This window comes from Pundamilia nyererei, unplaced genomic scaffold (genome assembly GCF_000239375.1).
Source record: "Pundamilia nyererei isolate P.nyererei 1_Seehausen unplaced genomic scaffold, PunNye1.0 scaffold00002, whole genome shotgun sequence".
In the NCBI taxonomy this organism is placed as follows: Eukaryota; Metazoa; Chordata; class Actinopteri; order Cichliformes; family Cichlidae; genus Pundamilia; species Pundamilia nyererei.
Window position 1 is genome coordinate 7748585 of NW_005187403.1, and position 19808 is coordinate 7768392.

Sequence of the window (19808 nt, forward strand, 5' to 3'; positions counted from 1 at the left end):
ACAATTACTGTGTCAGATCCCTTGAATAGGACAAAAAATTTTACTCTTGTTGAATTTTTTTTTTTTTTTTTTTTTTTTTACCATTTTTTTAAGGAAATCGCCTTCAGATTCTGTTTATCTGATGTATATGTTTTTTTTAGGACTCCCACTTCTTCTTTAATCCTCAATTAGTTCTGTTTTTTTAAATATATTTTTTAAGATTGCCAAATTTTCTATAATAGATATTTGCAAATCACCTTGTTGGTGCAAAAATATTATTTTATGCCTGGCAAACTGTGTTAATAAAGTGCATAACGATGTTATGCACGATATGTAGACATAAAACTGATTCACCGCTTTACTTTTGTGTCTTTTTGTTTGTTTAAATGATTCATATGTCATTGTTAACAGTCTGTCAAATTCAAGGACTAAACTGAAAATAGGTGATAAAGCAGCAAATGTCCAAAGCAAAACTCAGAAAGACCTGCAGAAAGTCTGGAGAACTATTAGTCAAGTCTTTTAAGAGAACATAGAGGAAAACACAAGTCACTGAAAATTCAGTTGGTTAAAAGGAGTCTGGCTCATCAGACACAAACTATAAAGATTGATGTAATCCCTTAACCCAAACCAGACTAAAGAAATCTGAAAGTATATGCTCTCTGTGAGAGGTTTATCAAACAACACCTTACAGATTAGTTCATCTCATACTGAAAAGACCAAAGCCCGTTGGACAAGAGAAAATGCTTCCTAAATGAAAACGTGAATCTTATATAACATCTATAATAACTCTTTGAGATTCAGTGCACTTTGCACGTGTAATTGGGTGTAAAATAACATTGTTGCATCTCAATGTGTCAGGCTCACTTTGATCCAACTTAAAAGTCTGGATTGATTAAAAGTTATTAATATTGAATTGAGGGGTTTCTTTGTGTTGACTGACCACTGGCTGCAGGGCACGAGCTACATACTGAGCAACTTTCAGCTAAAGATGAAGTTCTGAACTTTCACGCCAGTCCTCAGGTTTTACCCAACATTAACTTAACAGACTGATATAACAATGCATCAAGGTGAATTAGTGCTGTGCGATACTGCACACCACCAATTTTGGTATTTATCCCATACCAAGTAAACACAGGGCCAGAATTACCAATACCAATACCGATACCAATATTTTTAACCTATAAAGTTAGCTTATGTAGGGGAGAGCAGCGTCTCATGATTTTTGAGATTTTCAAACTGAATTTTTTTGTGGATCAAGAATTAAAAATGTGCCTGTACCTAAAGCTCTTTGTCAACTTCTGTTGTTTAAATGTGCTACAGGCTATAAATCTACTGGACTTGGCAGGTGACACAAAAAGATTAAGTTTTTTCATTTCCAAAAGGATAAGAACTTATTTAACACTATTCAGTGGGTTACATACTGAATTTTGAGGATAGAAAGTATTGATCCTATTGTGCTAGTATCGATCCGATACCGATACCAGTGCTGGTATCGATATTAGCGATATTTGGATTGCTCTAGAAGTAATACTTTTAATCATTTTAGCCAAAACTGAAGATCACAACCTTTATGAAGGTAAAATTTATCGCCAGGCTGTTGCATTAGACTGTTTGACATTTTTACCGCAGGAGAGTAACTCACTCATTGAACATTCAGTTGGCTAAAAGGAGTCTGGGGCAGGTTGGTAGGTCTGTAGCTAACATTAGCATTCTGGGATAAAATGTGGGTCATACCGCATGTCTGAGGACAAGACTGAAGCTTTCTCTCATTCATTATAGAGCAAACCCCACTGGACATGCTGATAATGGTACATTTTTTCTCAACACACAATGAATAAGTTTTTTCCCTCCTTTTTTTATGCTTTTTCACAGCATGATTTTTTTTTTGATTTTTTTTTTAAAGAGGCTGTTGTGACATCGGATGTGCAAGTTGTGAATTTTTTAAGTTTTCTCTTATCTATTTAATTAAAGTTGCCTTATTTCTATCATTCTTATCTCACCAGCGACTGGCTGCCTGCCTGCATGCAGTCTTCACCCTATTCTTAACATTCTCATTCACACATAATAAGCCTGTTTAATTGCATATGTGTGACCCCCACTCGTCTGAAACCAGTCACTGTGTCAATAAATTATAGTGAAGGCTAGGGCTGCTGTCTAGAATATTAATCATCCCTCTTGCTGTGTAATGCTGTTTTAGCCGACTGCACGCCCTCATTTGAATCACCTCTGCAGGGTCACTTGATTGAGCTTAACGAGGCTGTTAAAGCAACAGCTCAGCAGCTTTTAGAAATACATTTATTCACTTTTGGTTGAGACTTAGATGAGCAAGACTGCTGTATATATGCCTTATGAATACATAAAGCTAAAGCTAGAAGCTAGCTCAGCACAAAGACTGTGAAGGGGGGGCATGAAACTAACCCTGCTGTAGCCTTAGGATGTGAGAACATTAGCACCACACTCCAGTTGTCAACCAGAAAGCACTTCCAGCTCCATTTTTGCTCTTGGACTCTGCTGGAGTAGCTTTTGCCCAGTTCAGAATAATAATTCATTTTATACTGGATGCTGGTACAGCCCCCTGGGTCATCTACGTTCTGAAATGAGCAGTTTTAATTCCTTTCTCTTTAAGCCAGCTTTCTCCTGATTGGCTGCCCCCTGCAAACAAAGGGTTTGAACACCAGGTGGATGGGACTGCTGCACTAAAAGCTAGAGCTGTAATGATGAGATAAAATATCAGGGATATGAGCTCTTATCGGAATTGGTTTTAACAAATGACCTCATTTTTTTAAACTTTGCCATGCACCATTTGAACAGTGTGACAGAAAGTCAGAATGGAGAAGAAATGTGTTTTCAGTGTCTTTGAACGTGGCATTGTTGTTGGTGCCAGACAGGCTGGTCTGAGTATTTCAGAAACTGATGATCTACTGGGAATTTCATTGGAAATTTCAAGAGAAAATAACAAATGAGCAACAGGATAATGGGCAAACTAATTAAACTCATAGGAAGGCAACAGTGACTCAAATAAGCAGAAGTATGCAGAAGAGCATCTCTGGAATCACAAAGCTTCGAATTTTGAAGCAGATGGGTTAGAGCAGCAGAAGACCACACCGGCTGCCACTCCTGTAGGCCAAGAACAGGAAACTGAGGCTACAGTTCACATGGAGTCACTGTACAAATCATCTTACACTGGTTTGTTGAACAAGTCAGTGAGTTCACTGTACTCAGATGGCCTCCACAAACACCAGATCTCAATCCAATAGAGCAGCTTTGGGATGTGGTTTCACATCGTGGATGTGCAGCCAACAAGTCTGCAGCAACTGTGTGATGCTATCATATCAGTATAAACCAAACTCCTAGAGGAATATTGCCAGCATCTTGTTGAATCTGTTGTACGAAGAATAAAAACAGTTCTGAAAGCAAAAAAGGAGTCCAAAGTGGTTCTATCAGTATGTACAGAGTCCAGTGAGTGCATGTCGTTTTAATGGCTGTACTGTCATACTGTCAAAATCCAATAAAAAAGACCTTGACCTGCTAGTTGGATGGGGGTGGGGGGGTAGGTTCCACAAATATAGTGTTCGCAACACCAAATTACAGGACTCCACCAAGCATGTAAATACACCATCAGTATTTACTTCAGTTATTGTCATGTCAGGTGTGGTTTAAAAATACATGAAAACGTTATCACGCAGGGAGGGAAAAAATATTAATGAATCCTTGTCCTGCACCTTATTGCAGACAGACTGAATCCAGACTGAAATGGAAACTGGTTAGATAAAATTGGCTACTTCCTGGAGTCTGGGGAATAGTCAGTAACACACACAAAAGGAAGGGCAGGGAGAAGTGGAGAGGGAGAGAGGGGGAGAGGGGAGGGAACAACGTGCGTCTGCAGCGACTTCCACAATACCTCTGACAGACCCTTTCCCCTGACTGATTGCTTCCAGACTTCTTTAACAACAAAAAAAAGAGGCGCAGTCCCCTGTGTTGTTTGGGCTGTTGAGTCTCCTCCTGCTCGGCGCCAGTGGGTGATCCTGGGACAATGCGGGTAGCCCGACCCCCATCCATCGACCACAATGCACACCTCTGCCCCCCCAGCCCCGCACATCTCTGCAATCATCATTATCAGACACCCCTCCCATCTGCCCCCGGGAGCACCCCTGTCACCTCCTCTGGACTTGTCTTTGTGGAGGTAAACACATTAAGCCATGTAGGTGACACACACACACACACACATACATGCATATTATTCATGCGCACATTGCAAAGGGTTTGGTACATGCTAGGAGATCCTATCTGAGGGCCTCGGACACTTTGGGTTCAAAGTGCGAATCATTTATTTATTTATTTGAATAAAAAGTGAGTTTATTGAGAGAACAGATCATGTATATGTGCGTATAGAGATAAATAAGCTGTCACACTTAAATGACGTTGTTTGTGTTTTGTCTCTTCAGCGACACACAATACGGCAAAACAGATCGAAACGGTAAGAATCAAACCGCTGCGCCTGTCATAATAAATATGGATTCGGCCGATAATAAAGACAGCAGTCATGTGGGCACATCCCATCTGTTGTCAGGCAAGTCGGGAAAGTGATGGGCAAGAGCGCTGGATGAATAAAAGAGGGTGGAAACCGCCGTGTTGATGATTAAAAGGCAGAAAACTGGTGATGCTCGTCCCACCTGGAAACCAAACGTCCAGAGGGCGGCAGCAGCGCGCTCCCGTCTGACTTGGGACATACTGGCCTCTCGCTCTCTCTCTCTCTCCTTGTGTTAAGTCTTTCAGGCACATTTTTTATACGTTAAAAAAAAACCCCTAATCCGAACCAGCTCCATCTACGACCCGACATATCCGGTGAGTGGTTGAAGTGTCGCCCTTGGGACTATCCCACGCAGCCCCCTCCCGAGCCAAACCATCCTGAGTAATCATGATGACAAATGCACAAATGTTATATTACCAGAAGAAAAAGGTGGAAATCAGAGTGTTTCTAGCTTAAATGACACACACGCACACATCAGCAACAGAGCTGCTTTAATATGAAGCCAGTGTTAGTAAAGCTGAGATAACAGAGCTATTAGACGTGGTTGGAGCTCGAAAAGGACATTTGAGTTTACAATCATCAAGTAAACTTAAAAAAAAAACGTTTATATGACACTAAGGGGCCAAATTTACGTCACTATCGCTCTGTCAATTATTCAGCATTAAACAGTGACGAGAGAAATTTCTTGTAAGACTTTATATCATGTCACAGTTTCTCAACTTTACCCTTCTGGCAACTTTTTGCCCCCAAACTTTCCTCCTTTCAAAGGTTTTGTGTGTGTGTGTGTGTGTGTGTGTGTGTGTGTGTGTGTGTGTGTGTGTGTGTGTGTGTGTGTGTGTGTGTGTGCGCCGCAGGCTCTGCTTGATCTGTTGTTTGCGCAACACACAATCACATTTCTTTTAAGCGACAGGGTGTCTAGACACACACGTGACCGGGCGCGTCAATGCGCACTGGAGACTGGAGACGGAGCAAGGGCACCCAAACCATCCGCCTCATTTACAGACAGCCTCATACTCCCCCTCGAGATCGCAGTCGGCGGCTCGCTCTCTCTTCCACGGAAACTTCGCGTGAGATACGAGCTTGGGATTATTTTAACGCTCAGAAAAAAAAGAAAAAGGTTCGCCTGTGTGTTGAAGCAGGTCGAAACGCTCGGCTGCTGGACGAGTGTTCTCTCTCTCTCCGGGCTTTAGAAACGCAACTCAACTTGGGTGAGAGATTCAGACCTGGATTTTTGCTCCCTGGCTCATCTCAACCCGGGCAGACCACATCCTCTGCAGACGATTGGCATATTTGGACGATAGCGGATAAACAAACAAATAAATAAATAAAGCCTCCGCATGCCCGGTGGAGAACCGCACTCTGTGCAGTTTGGATCACGGATTTTTGTGGATTAATGCTCTTGAAGACACGGCAGCGAGCTTCGGTTTTCATGGGATAATTGCCATAACATTTTAGGCTTAATTAGGCCCCACGTTCTGTAATTTCCATTAAAGCTACTGCGAACTGGCAGAAAGCTTTTTTCGTTCTTTTTTTCTAAGGCAGTGTTTATTTGCTGAAAAAGCTGCCTGGAGAATTTTTAAGGGGTCAGCTCACTGCTCTGGGTTGCACATCACCAAGTGAAAATTGTAACACATTTAGGCTCCGCGCAGTAGGGTTGCTCCCCCATTCGCTTTAACGATCACATTCTGCTAGGTTTTCGTCATCAGACACAAGTCTTAAATTCCCGAAGGTGATGGTGACTTATCCCCGGAGGAAAAGTTAACTGTCCCGTGAACCCTGTCTGCTTTTTTTGGTGATCTGGTTTGCAGAAGACGGCGAAAGAGACTGGCGTATGCTACAGATTTCCTCTGCTTGTCCAGACCACAGTTTTTCCACCGTCTTTTCTCAGGCTGCTTATCACCGCCTGGACTCGGATCCCGGAATCTTCATGATTTGCGGACACAATGCTCGTTTTTTAGCCGGGAAACCCTCTTTTCGTCCCGCATGTTTAGGACCAAACGATCGGGGCTCGTCCGGCGACTCTGGAGGAGCCGTGCGCCCGTGGAGGGCGACGGGGAAACGGATAGAGGGACGCATGGCTCCGGGGGCTGCTGCATGGGCAAAACGACAAAGGTGGCCAAGTCCAACGCAGGGTCGGAGGCTGAATTGAAGGCGTTGACCCACTCGATACTGAAAAAGATCAAAGAGAAACAATTGGAGGTGCTTTTGCAGGCAGTGGAGTCCAAAGGGGGTGCCCGCAGCCCCTGCTTGCTCCTGCCCAGCAAAGTGGACGCCAAAGTGGGTCAACAGTCTTACTCTCTCCCCATGCTGCTCTACAAAGTGTTCAGGTGGCCGGACCTCAGGCATTCCTCGGAGTTGAAGAGGCTGTCTTGCTGTGAATCCTACGGGAAAATCAACCCAGAGCTTGTTTGCTGCAATCCCCACCACATGAGCAGGCTCTGTGAACTCGGTGAGTTGGATTTTTATGAAAATAGACACGTTTGTTTATTTATCTGTTTATTGGCAGCAAGTATTTTGAATTCTCTGGCCTTATTTCAGAGCAAGTTCAAGTTCAGATGCTGTGACATCATGTCAGAATTACCTAAAGAGCTAATTAGCCTAATTCAAATGACATCACCTCTGTTGGCACAGTTGTGTTGAGTTTCCATAAGGTCAAACTAGCGTGCTGAGCACCCCCCCCAAACACCTTCCCATCTTTTCGGAAGTGTGGCGCCATTAAATCCGAGTTTGGCATGTCATTTGACTAAAATAATAATTGATTGATTGGCCGTGTTGTAAAAACGGTAACATGTATCCTAACGTATCCAAACATAAAGAACATGCTTTATTTTATTTTTGGCACTTCAAATATGCGCTTTCCAAACAACAACAAAGCCTTTCTGCTATTTAAACCTTTCATAGATGGCATTTCCGAAGTGCACAGGGCTTTACAGTCTTCCAGTGTTTCCACGGTGAAGTTTTTCCAGGGTCTCTGTGTGTATGGGCGTGCACGCGCTCGCTCGATTGAGTGCGCGCGTTTGCTTGGCGTCCCGGGCCAAAAGAGGCCCGTATCTCAGTTTGTCCTAGACGCTGATAGTGGCCCTTCTGGCGCCAGGCGGCCCCCCCCTGTTTATCTGCCTGCCAATGAAAGGCAATAGCCGCCCAGCCGGCCTCTCAGCCTGCCTCTCCAGGCGGAGCTGACAGACACAAATCTTTCCCCCCTGAAAAATGACAAATCTTATCATAAAGTTTCGATCTCTCCCTTGTTTTCCCTTTTTTCAACCCATGTACTCATTTTTTTTCTCCATACAGAGTCTCCTCCTCCACCATATTCCCGCTATCCCATGGACTATCTTAAACCACCAGGTGAGCTTGCTATTCATGCATAAATATATGCATTCATGTTATTGCCAGAAGCGCATTTGTTTTTGCATAACATTTCCATCTAAAAGCCTATGTTGCATTTATGAATGTTTGTGTTGTATGTGCCTCTCCAGTGCGTGTGTGTGTAGGAAACGGCTCCATGTTATGTTGTGATTTATGATAGCAGTGGAGTGGCACGCCTGGCTGACTGGCTAGCCATTTCCAGCATGGCTGACAGCCAGGGCAAGGCAGTACAAAGTTGAGACACCAGCTATAGACTGACTGACTGGCACATCACCAGGGGCAGCCTGTGTGTTCCTGTGTGTGTGTGTGTGTGTGTGTGCGGCTAAAGGGGGGGGGGGTTGTGTGTTCGTCTATCTCTTGTGAATCGCAGCGCAGGGAGAAACAGACAGACAGCGGCGTCTCTGGAGCCAGCCAGTCTTTATCAGCTGAATTAATCAACAGAATGAGGGTGAGGGCTTGTGTGTCTCTAGTGTGTGTCTGTGTGTGTATAGCTGGGGGTGTCACTGTCCCCATTTCCCGGTTTGATGTCTTGCAGAACAGAAGAGAGGCTTTGTTGTAATTTCTTCCACATCTAAAGCGTAACTGTTGCAACCGTGTTAATTGTGCACTTCGCTCCACACATGGCTTCTGCTGTCATTCTCTTCCTCTGTTCAGGAAAGTGGCATCAAGTTATGTCAAACAAGGCAAAGTCAGTTTTCAGTGTGTTAAACTTCACACTGTAGCTAGAATAGTGTGAGATCTACATAATTTCCCATCCCGTCCTCTGTGTTTTGTGTTGTTTTTTTGCTCGTTTGCTCATCATCTTGCTGTCTACAAGTGCAGGAGTTAAACAATGACCAGTTAGGCGACCAGCCAGCCAGTTAGTCAGGAGAAGAGGAGAAAGTGGCTTTGAGTGAGTGGAAACAATAGGAAGTCATTGCAGCTGCAGCTGCGGTTCTTCAAAGCCCCCCTCCTCCTTCCCTCCGTCTTTGTCATCACCGCTTTAGCAGTGATGTTGTCCTTAAAGAGCGTTTTTCAAAAAGTTAAATATAAGTAGGGTTGATCTAAAGTGTTGGAAAGAAAAAAAGAAAACAAAACAAAACAAAAAAGCCGCAGCTCAGTCCTCAGTGCTTAACACTCAGCTGATGTGAAGTCTGCCCTGTGGAGTTGCAGTGGCGTCTCCATACGAGTTCAGTTGGAGACTTTCCCCTGATGAAAGGAAACAAGAATGTAAATAGGAAAAGAAGGCTGGATACACACAAAGGAAATGATTATACAACTCATACCAGCCTGAATGGGAATTAAATCCCCCCCCCAAAAAAAAAAAAAACAGAAAAGAAAAACCCACAGAAAGTGTGTGCGTGCAAGCAGATGTGTCAGTTTCACGCCTCTGCGGAGCGTACCTGCTGCTCTCTTTCCTCGTTCGGTTGCGTTAAGCCCGCGTAGCTGCGGTTGTGGTTACTTGGAGACGACCCGTGTCTGTCTGCGCGTCTCCTTATTGGCAGAGTAGGTGAAAGAAGTATTAATAAAACACTGCAGCGTGGTGGAGAGTGCACACACACACACTTGTATGCACACGGGACAAATAAGCTTATCATGCAAAAAAGTAAAAACAAAAAAAAGCCAGGGGTTTTTCCCTACCGCCTCAGGGAACTGTCAGTCATCAGCTGGTTCATGTATCTGGACGTTATTACAGTTTTCTGTAGAATTCTCTGTGTGTTTGGTTTATCTGAGGATGTGGTAAATCCTCATGACATTCAGAGAAATCTGCATGGAGGGCGATTGGACGTTGCTAAATAATTTGCACGGAGCGGAAGGACCATGAATTTTATGATGATGGTTTTATGATTCCAGCAAGCAGGAAGTGGGGGGGTGGGGGTGGGGGGGTATGCGTGTCATGGTGCCTGCCCACTCCAGCAGTGGCGGTCAATATGAAAGCAGGCCAGACATAAAACGCTACCTTGTTTCAGCTCTGGGGAATATAAATCACACACTGTTTAGTTCCTTCTCTCTGATGCCCCCCCACCTCAGCCCTGTGGTCAGCTGTGAACTGTTGCCCGGGAGACCAGGGCAAGGCCATTGGCAGCCGGTGAAAGCGAGGCAGGCTCGGGTTATGCCCGTGCATCTCGTTACCGTGACCGCAGCAGCATGGGCTGCGTTTGGACGGGCCGGGGTGGGAAGGGAGCAGTGAAACCGCTCTGGTTGGCTCTCTGTCAGCTGCTTTCAGCAGAAACACAATAGCACTCCTTGCCATACGTGGATTACTTCTGTAGGTGCAAATAAATATAACGCCTTTTGGCGCCTTGTTGAGCAGTCAGAGCGGGTGCTTTGGAGTTGGGAAAACTTCACTGACCTTACACTTCAGTGAGAGTGGCGCTGACCACCGCTCCATACTGTGGTGGTGAGCATTGTTGACGCAAAAGGAATATATCATTAATAAATCCCAAGCTACCAGCAGCAGTCTGCATTGGTTCTAGCCCTCTCCCAGCACATGCTGTGGTTTTGTTGAAGCTCCATTCAGGTGTCGTGTTGAAACTAGTCTACATTACAAGTCTTAGTGGGAGTTTAGCATTCAAATGCAAAGCGAAGGAGAGAGCGGGTCTAGTTTTCTCTCTATTGCACGCATCTGCTGGTTCACCATGAAGAACATTTAGAATAAGCAACTTTTTTTGAGCTCACTAAATGATTTCGAGGCTTGTTTTTGCATCTTTGACAGCTCTGTTTGCTTTTCGGCGTGAAGACTCCGATGTCGGTTTGACATTCAGATCTTTTACACAAGCCCGGTCTACTCAGACCCAGAGCGGTCGTGTAATGTTGGGTTATTGAGCGGGGTTTATCGTGCCCAGACTGAACCCTCCGCTCAGTCGTTAGCAGAAAGAATACACCTCTTTTCGGATCAGCAGCTCGTCTGTGCAGGGGAAGCCGGGCTAACGTTCCTCCTGAAGCAGTGGATTATGGGGGATTATCAGGGGTGTGAGAAGCGCTCCGCTGTAAGTCTCCTGTGCGTATGTGTGAGGGTGCGAGCTTCGTCGTCAGCATCTTCATTAGGCATTGATTTCACCAGAGTGATTGACGGCCTCACAGCTGCTGCTGTGCTGTCTCCTCTCACTGCCATGTAAATGCACACACACTGATTCAAACTCTTCTCTTTCTCCATTAGATTCTCCAGACTCTGGACCTTCATCCAGTGAAACTGGAGGAACGACTTACTCGGCCCCTGTGGGGCTTTCAGGTAAATATTCCTACTATTACCCATTTTTCTGCTCTTTTTCTCCCAATCCATTCCACTTATGTCTTCCTTTTCCTCTTCTATTGATACTTCCCAACAACCACACGTATTCCCTCCATACTTGCGATGATGGAGGCGGTGATTGTGGGGGCCCCTGCTTCCCCTCTGTAATAAAAAAAGCCGTTGAAGGAGGGCGGCGTATTTCTCCCACATCCACATAAATTCCTCCCTCCTGGCTCTTTGAACAACGCTCCACTCTTCTCCTTTTCCTTCCCCGTTCCCTCTCATCCCCTTTCCGTGTTGTGTTGTAATGGAAGACAAACACGCTCAAGCGTTGTTTGGAGAAGAATATGTTCTGTGTGTGTGGTATTGAGGGAGGAAAAATGTGAGCAAAAAAAGCTGGCTTCGACAGACATGAGTGTTTGTTTGGGTGTGTTTGCGCGTACAGGGGACGTATTTGTTAGATCCTCCTCCGGGCTCTGTGGGGATAAGAGTGAGACACAGGCGTCTTTCTTTCTTCAACCTCCCTGGCAGGATGTATTTCGAGCTTCTTCGGCATTTCCCGCATAATCTCCCTCTGGCAGCGCCGCCTTCCCTGCCCGTTGCCCCCCATCCGCAGGCTCCAGACTAAGATGGGTGTTCGCGAGAGAGAAAGAGTCTGTTCGCCGCTTGCCTTGAGATTGCTCTGTGCTTTTCTCTGCTTTCCTTGGCCTCAGATGGTTCTCATTACCGGGCCTTTAAAGCCTGTTTTATGTCAGTTGGTGTTCGCTGCCCGTTCCAGCCCCCTCCTTTGTTTAGTGGTGGGGTTAGCCTGCTTGTCTGCCTGTGTGTGTGTTAGAGGAACAGAGAACCTAAAAATCAGTCTCTACTCTCCTCCGCCTCCTCTGCCAGACCATCAGATGGACACTAAAGTAGGCCCAGTGTGCATTAACTAAAGACACATTTTAGGCCCAGTTCAAGCAGTGAAACCCAAGAAGTGGAGTCTTAACAGGCCTCCTCGTACTCCCCTCCCTTTCTTTTCCCCCTCCCTCAGTGAAGTATACATGCCACCCCTCCTCCTCCTACCCCTGTTTTCTTTCCTGGCGAGGGTGACATGGCAGCGTTTCAGTGAATGTGTCTCCTCAGTAAAAAGCATTAGAGGTAGAAAAGGCCAGGCGGGGTGGCTCCAGTGCTCTGCCCTCATGATTTCCCTGGCAAGCCAAGAAAAAAAATGGCTAATCCATTCGTCCTCTCACTCCCTCCCTTCCTTCATTCCCTGCTTCCCTCCTTGCTCCCTCCCTCTGGGGCTCTGACAAAAGAAACATGGCTCTCCCAGAGGCCCGCTGCTGACCTTCTAATTCACTCACTCTGCCCTTTTTATGTTCTTCTCCAGACATATTTACAGAGAGGGAGAGGAGGGCGGCTCTCAGGGAAGGAGAGTGGGAAAGACTTGGGAGTGAGCAAGAGCTGTGCCACTTCTTCTCTGCTTTGGCGTTGTAATGCAGTAATTAAGTGCTCGTTGTCTGTAGGAGAAGGCTCAAGCTGTAGATCTAATGCGCAACTGCACCTGAGGCGAGAGCACAAGCTTGACCAAAGGACATCAGAGTCGGGAAAGAGGAGGCTCTTTCTCTGCAGGAAAAGCCATCCAGGCAGGAAGGAGTTAAGTGAGCTGTGACAGCGACAAGCGCAAATGCAAACTAGGCTGCCTGCCAGGCTACCAGCTCCAAAGCTCCTCTCGCTGGCTCACGTCATCAGCTTGAAACAGAGTAGAGAGGAGGGAAAAGGAGAGGAGGAGGGGTCGATGGCTGGAGGCCTGGAGCTGGGTGTCGGGGTGCTGATCTCTGTTTGAGCTGCGAGTGAGGGCTTGGATCAGGGGTTTGGATTGAACCAAGAACAGAAGACAGAGATCAAAAAGAGAGATTTTGAAATGGAGAGCAGGCCAGGGTTAAGAGGGTGCTGGACTCTGAGTTATGAATCTGTAGGGTGTTAAGTAACTTGTTAAAAGCCATATAGTGCATTCAGTTGAGTTTATGAGCAGATCAGGTAGCATTCACATTGCCAATCATTCATTTTGTTAAGTTTAAAGTGGCTTGCAATATGTTGTTGGTTGTGAGTTTTTGGATTCGTGACTTGTGAATGTGAAGATATGGAAGTCTGGATCAGACATTAACTGTCGGCTTTCTGCACTTTATTGTTAAAGCCTTCTTTAAAGTCAAGTTACCGGCCACCACTGTTGATGTTCCCACTCTCTGGGATGTATAGTGTTGTTTGTGTGTCGGTGGCATGCCTGTTGGTGCCATTGGGGACTGACCCGGAGTGCCTATGTGTAACAGGATCCTGTCTTGCTGTGGTGACATGTACGCATGCACACACGCACACACATACAGTTTTTCACACATACACACAGGCGGGCAGATAGAATGACTTGGTGTGAGCCCTGGCGCATGGCCGACTGTCACACAGGCGCTTCCTCCCAGTGCAGGTTAAATTTAGGTCCAGTTGTATTCTTATACCACCAACCAGTCACCTCACTCGACAGACAGTCGGCCAGCCCTGTAGTCAGTCAATTAGTCATCCAGTGCATCGGCTGGAGGTTTAACCTTCATCAGAGATTAAATTTAGTCCTGGCACCTTGGCTCATTAAATCAAACTAGTTCTGCTGTCATGCTGAAGGTCCCAGAGAAACGGCCCATTTTTGGTGCAAACCGAGGGCGAGATAAGGCCTGTATGTTTGGTATGAAGTATTAAATACCTAAGACGGCATCTTACTTTTTTTTTTTTGCAAAAGAACCTCCAGCAATTAGGAGCTCAGCTCAGAAACAGAGCACCCTCAGTCTCCCTCAGCATTCCTGCCTTGTTTGGGTTAGCAGGGAGAGGAAAGGGCTGCGCAGGATATGACCTCATGTCTTTGAGGAAAAGGCGAGCGGACAGGGAGGCAGCTGAGGCCTCATCTTGACGGAAAACAAACAGTGGAGTGCACCGAAGGAGGGAGAGAGAGAGAGTAACTGAAAATTTGTTTTCCTTAAACCATGAGAGAAACGCGTGCGGCACCCATTACGGTAGAGCGAATTCGCACTTTTCTGACCGTAACAGGGTTTCTGTTTTGGTTGTACCTTCATTCCTTTTTGGTTAGATCTTCTTCTTCTTTTAAATTTCTCCTTTGCCTGAACAGTAAGAGGAAGGAATGGAGAGGGAAAGAAGATGGCGGCTTTGGGTGGAGAGGGAGAGAGGCAGAGAGAGAGGTGGCCGGCTCCTCTGCTCTCTTCTCTGTAATTTTGGAGGCTGTGCGTTAGCCAACGAGTTGAGCCGAGCCGAGCTGGGCCGCCCCGTGCCGGGCCAGGATCTCTCATTACTCCCCACTTCCTCTCCTTGCGCGGCAGCCAAACCGCCTCTTGGCAAGGGACTTAATTTTGGTTTTGGCTGTCCTCTGTTCCCCACCCTGTGTCATTATGCTGCACAAATCGAAAAAACAGCGCACACAGACAGCAGAGGATAGAGAGGTGCGGGGTGGGGGGTGGAAAGAGAAGGGGAAGAAGAGGAAAGCGTGTCTAGTTTTTGCGAAGCTTCACACGCTCCCTGTCCTCTCGCAGCATCGCTTGCAGTTGAAAACATTTACCTACCTTTGCTGAGCCCGTTGATTGAAAAGAGGCCCATGCAGATTTGGCCATGAGCCAAAGCTGGAGGGAAGCCCAGAACAAGATGAACATTGTTTTGGTTTGCAGTCACTCTGTGGAAGTGGATTTTGACATTACCTCAATGTATGAAGATATGAATGAAGGAGGGAGGCGAGGGAAAGAAAGAGAGAGGCAGAGCGTGCGAAGTGGAAAGAGGAAGGAAGGGATAGAAGCCGTCTTTAACTGGATAAAAACAGGAATGGAAATAAGTGGAGACACATGCCTGTAAACCTGCGTGTGTGTGTGTGTGTGTGAGAAATTTCTAGTGTGACACAAAGTACTGCCGTCTCCACCCTCCCGCCTGCTCATTCATGTAGTCGGTTTGTCTTTTGTGTACTCAGAGTGGAGGGGTGTGTATTTGTCTCTCCCTCTCGCTCTGTCTCTCTTCATCTTGGTGACAGGCCCAAACCCCGTCGGTAGCCACATCTCTATCCTGAGCATTGGCACAACCACCCTCACCCACACACACAAAAGCGCACGCACATGCATGCTCGCTCGCAGACGCGTAGAGGTGTATGACGATTAATAACAGAGTAAGAATGCAACAAAAACCTCTGATCACATGCAACTGGCTCTGCTAGCTGTTTAGTTCCCACGGTGTGTTTTTTGGTTTTTCTGTGCCACAACAATGCAGGTTATTGTCTGTCCATCTGTCTGTGTCTGTGTGTATAAATGGCTCCTGAGATACAGATCCTGCGGGTAATCTCTCGACCTGTGCGTTTGCAAAAAGTGAGCCGATGACATCACTGCAGTCTGCCTGGCACCTTGTAGCCAACTAGCTGGTGTTTATTTGTCCTGTCACCCTGGGAAATCTGGGCTGCAGGGAGTGGCTGTGTGTGTGTGTTGGGGTCAGCTTGATGAAGTGTTGGAATAATAACTCAGCAGGAGCAGGGAGGAGGTGTAACACGGAAACAAGGGTGTCCTTGAGTGGAAAAAAGTATTGTGCTGCAATTTAGTGATAATGTGGATCCAGATGGAAGCCGCCGGCCGCCCCGTTTCATTACGAAACGGCCCTGTGTTTTGTCACAAGCCGCGGAGAACACCACGCCTGAGCGACTTCAAGACATGCGGATCGTGTAATTACGGCAGGAACGTCCACTCAAGAGAAAATTATACCATAGATGGAGACATTTGGGGGGGGAGGCATGCAACATTTCTTCTCCTTATCTCTCTCCCCCCTCCGTTGTGGCTGGATGGTTCATGTTAGAGATGGCGTGTCTGCAACTCATTCTCTCTATCTGTGTTTCTGCAAGGAGTCAGATCTGGTGATAGCGAAACCGTGCCACTCCCCTTGGTGGTTTTCCTGCCATCGGGGCTTATTTATGTTTCCTGAGCTAGGGGGCGGGGAGTAAGACTTTGCATCGTACCCAACCTGCCACTCTGAAGCACCACTTCCTCTGTCTGCTACTAAACCCACCGCCTTTCAGTTGTCTTCCTTTCTTTCTTTCTTTTTCTCCTACTCTGCCTTTTGGTGCATCATTTCTTCTTCTTCGCTCTCAACTTGCAAATGGTGGCATTCAACAGACACAATGGGACACTTAACGCAGTAAAAGTAGTTTCACTGCTTGATGCACGGTGAAAATGGCCGTATTAGTCATTTTTGCACATTTGCACCCCCCCATGCCACTTCTATAAATGGCTTATATCACTTGACGTAGCATCAGTGTGGACTTACCAAGAACTGTCAAGATGCATTGTGGGTAATGCAGGTGACTTGCAGGATTTTCATTTTCTCATCTTCTTTCGCGTTCTTTGTTTTTAGCTTGAGTTTGTATTCTTTGAAGAAACAGTGCAATTGAGTTGATAAATAACATAATTTAGCCCAACTTAATGGCTTTTTTTTTTGTTAATGGCTGCATGCTCTGCTGCACAACAAGTAATCAATCACAAACAAGTGTAGACTTGGTCGTTGTCTTTCAGCACTTGAGAAACACCAGCCAGACTGTCTATAATCTGTGGTCTGTGCTAATGTGAGACAACGGTAACACGCAGAACAGCTGACATTTCTGTCGGGGGGGGGGCAACCTGCTAGTGACAAATAAAAGCTGTTTCATTTCATTCTTGCGGTGAAAAAAGTGAGCTGATCAGCCAGTAGTAGTTGTGAGAAGGCAGAAAGTTTGCTGTTGATTACACTAAAATCAATGAGACTACATTTCTTTGTGAACACAGAGTGAGAAATGCCAGGCTTTCAGGCGCACACACACACAAACACATAGGGTTGAGCATATACGTCATGGCAGAGAGAGCAAAAGGAATGCCTCAAGGTTGACCCTTGACCTCTGGGATAGACTTTCCCCCTGCTTGAGAGAGGGTGTTGACTTGGAAAATAAGGCACCGTGAAGGGCCCTTTCCCCCACCCCAGTGGTGTTGTATCCTTTATGTCTTCCTCATTCCTGTTTTCAGCTGCGCTCTGTGTGTGTGTGATGACGACAGGGTCATTACACGTCTGAGTTGAGACAAGCACAAACACACACACACACACACACATAGCTCTCAGGGATCGATGCGAGACGGTTCTCAGGAGCCTCCTCACTATTTGCAGATGTTGAAAGTATAGTTCAGAACAGAAGGTTGGAGGGTTTTTTTGTGTGTGTGTCCATGATGGCGTTAATGTGTAATTCTGTGACAGTGCTGACTTCTAAGAATAGAAACAACTTGGTGTGTGTGTGTGTGTGTGTGTGTGTGTGTGTGTGTGTGTGTGTGTGTGTGTGTGTGTGTGTGTGTGTGTGTGTGTGTGTGTGTGTGTGTGGAGTCAGACAGAGGTAATGATTAACCTTTGCAGACTGTGTAAGAGAAGCACCTAGTCTGCCACCCCCACTCCACCCCTCCTCCCTTCAAACTCAGTCCAATTGTCTCAGCTAGCGTGGCGTCCGCTCTTTAAGCCTGGGGACCATTAAAAACCACAGGGGAGCTAACACCCTGACCATTTGCCAAATCTGCTATTATGTGCTAAAAATGCTGCTCTGCATGGGATGTTTATTTAACAACATGTATTTATAATTTCCTCATATGCTGCAGCGGACTTATCTCCAAGCTGATGGTGCATTAAATACCAAAAATGAAGAAAAAAAATACAGCTAGAAATATGCTGATTTGCTCATAGCCAGTAGTCACGTTAGCCCATACATCCTGCAGCATCATTTTGGCATTCTTCTTAGTAAACTAGCATGAAAACTGTTTTTCTATTTGGGGATAGAGGGGTGGGGGGTTACATGTGGACCCCATGGGACAGAGCAGCAGACAGGGGCAGAACATAAAGGGCTGGGGTGACAGATGGCCTGAGGGTTGCTGGCTAGCCAGCTTATCTCCAGTGATGGAGTAGCCTGAAAGGACAGGGTGCAGACGAGCAGGTGGGGGTAGGCCGGGGCTAAGACTTGGACGGGCAGACGGATGCACAGACGAGAGAATAAGACAGCCTTCGGAGCATTTCAGAGACCGTATCTGATGGAAACACGCTAGGACAGGCGCTCTGACGGCACAGCTTCGCACGCACCTACACCAGACGCACCTGAAATAGTGTCAGACGGTAACGCGAGGAGGCAGACTGGCAGACACCTCGCAAAAAATGTGTTAAAAATTTAAATCAGTTTAAATTGAGTCTCACCTCACGCTCAAGGCACATCGATATGGGGGCCCACAGATAAAGAGTGTGTCTTTCACCTATATTAATATATGTGTATGTGTCTGTTCATTTAATGTTCATCAGTATGAGGTGTAAGCTCATCTGCTGTCAGGACAACCTGCGAACATACTCTTCCTGAGGCGGCACCCTAAAGATCTTGGCTGGTTTCGGCTCTGCTGCTTTGGTGAACAGTGAAAGTTGGTGTTTGTTTACCTGAGAGGGCCATTTGAGCTGGATTATGAGTGGCATGCACTGTTTATTAGAGCTTGGATCAGACCTTAACTTAACTGTCCAGCAAGACGGCACTTGTAGTGTTCTTTTAAAAATACAGTGGTGCAGCTTTAAGCTATAAAAGGATTTGAATCCTACTTTCCGTGCTGCTTTGCTACCTGGCCTGTCTATTATAAGTTCCCTTTCCGTTTGTCTGCCTTGCGTACGTTTTATCCTTTCATCTCTTTTCTCCTCTGCGGTTCTCGCTTACCTGCAGTCTGAGCGAGCTTCTGAGAGGGGAGGATGACTAGGGAGATGGGGGAAGGAGAGGGTGGGGGTGAAACGCAGTTAGTGTAGTCCTGAATAGCAGGGTGTTTTCAGGCTGCAATGACAGGCTCAGACAGGCAGCCGCTCTAATGACCTCTGACGCCAGGCCCTGTCTCTCTCAGCAATAACAAACACACAAGGGCCCCACAGGTGAGCTCTGCCAGCAGGCCCGCTGTCAGCTGTTAAGAAAGTCCAGTCCACTCGGTCCTCTTTGCCCATCAGCCCCTGTACGTGCAAGACTGTGTGACACCGGCCTGAGATACAGATGACACTTTCTGTCTCTTATCTCAAAGATGAACCTTTCGTTTCCTCCAGTTTGGCCTGAGGTAGAGAGCTAGGTACTTAGTTTCCCCCAGCACCCCACGAGGATGGATTTACGATAAACTCCCCGAGGCTCGGCTCAGACCAATTTCAAAGAGCTCAGCCGCTCTTGTTTTATGGAAGGCATGCTCCTTTTTTTTTGGTGCTCCCTTCTCTCTCCTCCTGTTTCTGTCTCTTCCCCCGGTGTTGTCTTTGTCTCCCTTTTTTTTTCTTTTTTCTCCTCTAATGAAGGCTAATGACAGGCTGGGGTAAGTCGGCTTGGGCCAGCACAGATCCTGCCACATTAATGTTGCAGTTTTTCTCAGACGGGACCTTCCAAATTACCGGTTACATTCACAGCCGCTGCCAGATTAAAGAAAGAGGGGGGGTGGCTGTGGAGTTGAATGGGAAGGATGGTTGCCACTGAGAGGGGCTCTGTCCATTTTTTTTCATATCTGTTTCCCTTTGCAAACTGTTTTTTAACCTTTGCATGTCTCATTTTGTAAATGTGTGTGTGTGTGTGTGTGTGTGTGTGTGTGTGTGTGTGTGTGTGTGTGTGTGTGTGTGTGTGAGGGAGAGAGAGAGAGAGAGAGAGAGAGCAAAAAGGGAGAA

The 19808-nt window shown here is 46.3% G+C and overlaps 1 protein-coding gene across 1 annotated transcript in view; it reads left to right on the forward strand.

Moving 5' to 3' along the window:
• Positions 1-5417: 5417 nt before the first annotated feature.
• smad7 (SMAD family member 7) overlaps positions 5418-19808 on the forward strand; it is a 16127-nt gene continuing 1736 nt past the window's right edge. Inside the window, exons 1-3 of the mRNA XM_005720374.1 lie at positions 5418-6959; positions 7802-7855; positions 11016-11087. Coding sequence (XP_005720431.1) covers positions 6494-6959; positions 7802-7855; positions 11016-11087 — 592 coding nt within the window. The 5' untranslated portion in view covers positions 5418-6493. The remainder of the gene's footprint in view (positions 6960-7801; positions 7856-11015; positions 11088-19808) is intronic.